We start from the raw sequence: 6,904 nt of genomic DNA, 5'->3' as shown, positions 1-6,904 counted from the left end.
AACTTCCCTCTCTACAGCGAAAAACAAAGTTGTCACAGCTTTTAAGATTGGTGGCTTTGTTTTAGCTTTTGTAAACATCCTCATGTTTTTACCTGTAAACTGGATGGATTTTGCAACAATTTGTAACCAAATTAACTAATAAAACCGTATCAATGTCAGTGTGACAATTAAACATGTTTGTTAGTTTGAGCAGTTTACGAGTAAAAGTGTGTATGGAGCCTGGTTAAGTCAGCATCAAGTCAAACTGTAGCAAATGATCCTTTTGGGTAGCACAGACCAAAACAAATGGTGTGGGTGGGGGGGGTCATCTTCTGGGGAGCATGAAAAGGATTTCAGCCGCTCACCCAACCAACCTTCCCCTAAGCGGGTGTGGCACCAGGGACCCAGCATCGGTGCAGGGTGGAATTGTTGTTGTTGTTGTTGTTGTTGAGCGGCCCTGGAGAAAGCTGCATGCTGAGATGCCGGAGGACAACCACTCGACCGACAAGAGACGCACTGGTGTGAAAAAACTGGCCCAACAAAGATCACGTAGGAAAAAAAAAATGTTTATTTCATTAGTAAATCCTTCACATTCCTTTATTTTATTTATTTCCCATACCTCGAATGTATAAACGGCATTTACTGCAGTAAGAGGCAATATAGCAAAAAAATTAAATAAACCAAAAGATCTACCAGGGTTTCCTTCCCAGAAGACAATTCACCTGCCATAAAAACTATTCAGTTTAAGCGCGGCGACAGCAATCCCAAACAGACAGCGATGGTAGAAAAGTGATAATCCTGCTGTGACTTTATCTCCCGCTGACACCCTCCACCCAGGACAGGGCGGGGCTTGGATCAGTGACATAACTCTCAGTCTCTGAGCCAACTCTCACAAGGTCTCCAGTTCCTCCATTTAGTGTCACGTAGGGGGGCCGCCTCTGAAGGGTGGGGGGGGTGGGGGGGGAGGGAGGCGGTCACAGCTCAGAGAATCAGAGCCAGCCAGCCGACGATCATGGCCATGCCCCCGATGGGAGCCACCTTTCGCAGACCAGGGTCCCCTGTCATGGCCTGGTGATACAGGGAGCCACAGAACATCCCCATGCCTGCTATCAGCAGGGTGCCCGCCTGTGTTGAGGGGGAGACGGGCGTGAGACACATTTTCTATCCGTCTGTATTAACTCGTTGCAGATGCACAAGGTCAGATGTAAGTTTTCTTATGTGGACGGATCACGTGGCGCCGTTTAAGCAGGAAGTTGCCATCACCAGAAGTGGCGGGGTGATGAGGGCAGTTCATTCTGAATTGGAGAACGTTCCCGCAGGAGACACCGAGCCTGCAGTCAAATTCTCCAAAAGCTCTAACTAGATGTGACAGCCAAGACATCCTGATTGGTCTGGACACCACGTGGATCACAACTAATCTGGCACGAGTCCCCTTTTCCGTTTGTTGATTTTCAAATAAAATCTTTTGTGGTTAATGACTCTTTATATAACCTTCGCACCTTCCGATACTTGGCACTGTAGGCTCGCCATGTGCTGAGGGTTCTATTAGTCTTGGTGTGATGAAGCCTGGACACACGATAGCCACGGCTTTGTAATTCTGGCTTAAAGGAAAACTGGTTTTCTGAATGTGTGGAGTCTGGGCGGACGGATAATGGCACGATGACTCCATCACGCTGGTTACATTTTAAGGGACACTCATGTGCATCCAGGCCTGAGAGTTTCTATTGGGCTTCCATACTCACCACAGCAGGTTTTTTGGAGTGGGCAGCACCCAGCAGGGCCAGGCTGTGGTAGAAATGGTACTTGTTGGCAGTTTCAAATAGCTGGAGAGACAGACACACAGAGCACTTAGAAAGATTCTGCAGAGAGAATCAAGGGCTACTACTGTACAGTGTAAACAGACTACAACGCAGTATTTAAAGGATAACATATTGTTCCATTGGTTTGTGTCAAAGTGACTAATGGAGACAAGTCTATTTTGTCATTTGTTGCATTTCATTGATTGTATTGAGGGAGGCCGCTGCAGACAGCAGCCACTTAGCAGGCTGCTAGATCTAAATTAGTGTCCGATGTCATTATGGAAATATCCCTACCGGGGGATAAAACCGCTTGATCCCTATTTGTTATTTTGTCTAACCACGTCTCGCTGGGGAAAGAGTTGTGTATTCTTACGGCACAACTGGCACACTCCATGCCATGCCATGTCTCACACACGACTCACTGTTTATTTCATCACTGTGCTAAAATCATTGCAAAACTGCATATCAAGATCTAAAAGGTTAGAAGAAACAAAAAAAACAATTGTCCTAGTAGGCCTATTGTATACATACCACTCTCTGGTAGTCATCAGGGTCACTGTTTTTGAAACCTAAAGTGACAAACATTGAAGACAAAATGACAGTAGGTGTTATGAATTAAAGTTGCTTTCACATACAATCCAACACACGTAATGAGAACTTTGATTGGAAACAACAGACTTCCCTTTCTGTTCCCCCACGCTCTACTTTGGGAATTATTATTAATGGATCTAAAACCACCAGTGGTTCTCAACAACGGGTTCAGGGACCCACAAAAGGTCCTCGAGTGAGTTCCAGGAGCTTCCCCCCCAAAAAGGGGAATACAGGAACTTAACCGAAGCGAACCAAATGAGTAGAAGCTACAAGAAGACAATTTTTATCACAGACTTTCATTCCATCTTCTCAACTTTAGTTGGAAATGTTGGTCTTAATCAAATCTAACAAAACAAAATATTTTCAGAGGGAAGTCTGTGAAGCAAAACGTTATGAAAGGGGAAGGTCTGTCACCTAATGTGTATCAATTTAGGTGTGACCAGGTGCCCCTAGTCAACGCTTGTGCACAATGTCAGGTTGCAAACAGCAGGTCCTGCGGCATTATCTGCGCCCCCCCCCCCAGCAGACCCAATAAAACCTGCCGTCTCATAGACGCACTTTAAACGCTCTCACTGAGGCTATACAGTAACGCCTGGCTACACCGAGGAAACGCACAGTCGCAACTTCTAGCTGCACGATTGCCATTAACTCCCAGGCGTCTTGCGTCATGTCTCACAATGGGAGCGGGTCACCTTGATTACACAATTGCGTATTTTGCGTAAAAACAGCGCGACGCGTGGTGTTTCTTTTGGATGCCGAATAATTCGCCACGCAAAGAAATATAATGCGCCGGTATTTGCTCCTTTAGTGTTATGCAGCCGTTACAGAAGCAGAGCTTAAAATGGCTTTTTTTTGGAGAGGACGGAGGCTGGAGTAGCAAACATTGACATTGCAGCCTTTTAGGACCGTGTAACGTTGCATATGCGGAGCGAGAGACCGGTGCGTGAGAATGGGCTGTAAACTAATGAAGCTGTCCTACCGTGAGCCCCGTATGCCCCTGCTGCCACTGCCGAAGCCCCCGATAGAGCCGCTAACCTGCGGACAACAACAGCCGCAGCCATTTTCGCAGGCAGGCGGAGAGTGACGGCAATGGTGCCTTCGCGGACCTATGAAGAGTCTCCGTGGGTCAAACTCTGGACGTCATAGAGGAGACACGGGTTTTCTGTTGTTAGGGTTCATTTGGGTTGGGTTGACTTGGTTAGGTTTAGGAAATACACAACAATCTGTAGTATAGGCCACGTTGTAAAAAAAAAAAAAAAAACTACACAGAGAGGGTAAGCAAATAATTGCAACTTAATTATGGGATACGTCTATTATTAAGCTCACGAACGTTTCCATGCCCCAACTGTTTATTTTAGTTGTTTCCAAACAATTAAATAAAAAGGCCCTACAAACAAAATAAAATGTATTTTGGCTATACACCACTTTTCGGTGAGTTATCCCTACGTATTGCTAATTACGATATTCCGCTGAGACATTGAAGGCAGCATCACGGATAGACAAGCCTGCGTTTTAAAGCCAAGATTTCCGTCCGCCAGGCACATACGTCACGTCACGCTACAGTTTCAACCCACAGGCAAATGTCATAACTCTGCCAAATAGATGTGACACTGACACGATACTTCAGCAGTCTTGTGATGGCGCAGGCTTCCCATTTAGGCTGTGCGGCTTGTATCATGACAGCGTTGCATACTATTGACCCACTGGTCAATGACTTCATTTGATTTTGCAATGAATTGAATAGGCTACACTTTGCAACGAGCATAAGAGCAAAAAATACAAAATCTGCTCTCAACGGCCAATTTCGATAAACGGGAAAAATGCTCATACTCACTTTCATCTCTACTTGGCAAATGTAAAAGAATAATCAGACAATTCCCTTTACTTTTTTTTTTTACCCATCTGATATGCGTTATTCATAGCAGGGCTGAATTGTACTCTTCTGCTGCTTTTGAATGAATTATTAATCTTTCTCTTGGCTTGAGAAAAGGGCCTTAATGCTGCCCTTTATTCAGGATCACAGAACGCACCAAATTGCCACATACAGAATGATAAGGTCTGGCGCATTAGGTTGCAGCACTTTGCAATTTGCACTTAGACCATCACCACAACGTAAACAATGGTGATTTTCTCTGCGGGTACTATTTATGATGTAACCCTTTAATGACAATGCACATCCCTGCAGAGAGCCCACCAAAAGAGGGTGCTGTATCGCTTTCTAATCTGCCACGTTGGTCCGCCCTAGTCTCGTGTGTGTGTGTGTGTCTGTATGTGTGTGGAGGGGGAGTGGGGGACTTCTTCCAATTATCATATTGAAATTACTCAGGGTCACACCGCATTACTGGCGAGCCACTAGACCACAGTTTCTGTCGAGTCTCGTCCTTAGCTGACTTTGACGCAGCGTTGACACAATGCGTACGATTAACACCTCTTAATGACCATGTCGCTAATTAAAAGTAGGCCCTATGAGTCACAAGCCCTCATCGTCAACCGGACTAAACCTGTGGCCGGCGTGTGCCGACGTTTGTGTGCAGGGACTTTCCTTTCATGCAGAAGGATGCTTGCTTACTGCATACGCAATCCACTCAAAAAGCACTTGCGCACTCACACCCACATACACACAGGTCCTTTTCGTTCTGACCCGTGGCAGAATGGGACAGCGAGGGCAACAATGAAGGATGGCTTCACGGCTGGTTTTTCACAGCACGGGCAGCAAATGATGTCCAAGTCCCAGCAGCCGTGAGGTTCCTCCAAGAGTCCAGATGCATCTCACCGCCGCCGCTCCTCTCGGGGCGGGCCGCTTTGCTCATCCACACAGGAGCCCCTGCATATATGTGTCTAATCCCCTGAGATCCCCCCCATAACAGTGGACGCCAGACGAGCAGAACATCACTTGCTTTAAACAACGATATGCGGTGAGGGGCCTCCTGTGAATTGGAACTGGTGGCTTGTCTTGCAACCTTCACATTGACATGACAGCTGCCGTGTATCATCCTGGTTGCCACCTTTCTGTGGGAGCACGATTATGGTGGGGCGTGACAGTGACAGAGACAGATGCTTCCGAGGGATTCTCCCATATCCCAGCTCTTAAAACCAGTGTATCTCACTTTCCTATCAGCTTAACGTGGGCCTATGGCCCAGGGCTGTTTTCAACATCCAATTTCAAAATCTTGTTCATTGTGTTGTAAGGTATGTCAGGTTGCAATACATCTTCGGAATATAAGGGATTGTTTTAATGGATGGTACGCAAAGTGGAAAGCACCAGTCTGGTCAACATAAAAATAAACATTCTGCACTTTTTTTTGTAGTAGCAGGTAACAAGACAGATAGGAACACCTCACAAGCCGCATAGTTATTTAAAGGACACTATAGCATACAGTCTGAGTGATGTTTTGTGAAATGGGAATCATGCATGGTCATACTGTTGGGAATGTCAGAAGTGTCATCCATCTCCTCCGCTGTCACATGCTCTCATGTCTCGGAGTGGAAATGCAGCAGGGGAGCTGCTAAAATCAGGACACCTCCATCCTGCCGGTAATGAAATATCCTCTGTGTTCTGAAAGCTCCGCCTGGTGGGTTACCGTCCTCCGATAGATTCAAATTTACCTCTTTGTGTTTTGACGGTTTGCAGCCCTTCACTGTCTTTTTCTCACTTTGAGGAGCCGCAACTGCCGCCAATTATCTATCCGTTCGGGCGCTTTCATGTCTGTGAAGTCACAAACGTACGGATTGTGCCCTTGTGTCGCAGCTTTTCGTGCTTCAGCTCTGTCACTCATCGATGTCACTACATCCCTTTCAGCTAAAGTAGGAAAGGATGAGAGGGAGAGGAAGCGAGGTTGAGAGAGGGAGAGAGATAGAGAGAGAGAGAGAGAGAGAGATGCCGGGCCTGTCAAGTGACATTTTGTCTGTATGTCCCGGCTATTGTGTGTTAAGGGTGACAACACCAGTCATTGCCATTACACTGGCTGGTAGAGTGGCACATACACTGGACAGCCCCAGGTACACACACACACACACACACACACACACACACACACACACACACACACACACACACACACACACACACACACACACACACACAAACAAGAGTATTTGCCTGCATTCTCATGTTAACACTTAAAAATAAGGCAGCAAAGTAGCTCTAATTCCTTCTTCCTCTGTTGATTCGAAAGGCAGCTTGTTTCTTACTCAGGTTGTTTCTTCACTCCGCACAACACAACCAAAGCACATTAGACATATTATTAATCCACTGGATGATATTCAAAGCCTCTCTCTTTTGGATGTCAGGTTGTTTGTCCCCAGCACTTTAATGCACATGCATATAAAAACAAACAGTCGGCATCGCACAAGTATTTAATCTCAAATATGCAGACACGCTCATACGGACACACAAAGCTGCAGATTCAGGCGGCTCCCCACGCTGAGTGAGCATAATTAGCACACTCGTTAAGCTCATCTGCATCTCTCTTCAAAGGAGATCGATGCAAATGGGTAGGATTTAGCCACGGGCGGCAATTAGGCCAAAAGATTTC

At 46.2% G+C, this 6,904-nt stretch overlaps 1 protein-coding gene across 3 annotated transcripts; it reads right to left on the bottom strand.

The window, feature by feature from the left end:
* Positions 1-526: 526 nt before the first annotated feature.
* tmem256 (transmembrane protein 256) lies at positions 527-3,479 on the bottom strand. 3 transcript variants are annotated; one of them, XM_062561447.1, is made up of 5 exons: positions 3,349-3,479; positions 2,310-2,347; positions 1,722-1,802; positions 958-1,104; positions 527-730 (listed from the first exon to the last, which is right to left on the bottom strand). In XM_062561447.1, exons 1-4 carry the CDS (start codon positions 3,428-3,430, stop codon positions 961-963), a joined length of 345 nt encoding a protein of 114 aa, XP_062417431.1. In that variant the 5' UTR covers positions 3,431-3,479; the 3' UTR covers positions 527-730; positions 958-960. The 3 variants fall into 3 exon arrangements, with proteins under 3 accessions (XP_062417431.1, XP_062417429.1, XP_037337128.2); XM_062561445.1 differs by having other exon boundaries at positions 527-701; XM_037481231.2 differs by having other exon boundaries at positions 527-1,104.
* Between the last annotated feature and the right edge of the window lie 3,425 nt (positions 3,480-6,904).

This window comes from Pungitius pungitius, chromosome 1 (assembly GCF_949316345.1).
Source record: "Pungitius pungitius chromosome 1, fPunPun2.1, whole genome shotgun sequence".
Lineage (NCBI taxonomy): Eukaryota > Metazoa > Chordata > Actinopteri > Perciformes > Gasterosteidae > Pungitius > Pungitius pungitius.
This window is presented reverse-complemented; position numbering and strand designations above follow the sequence as displayed.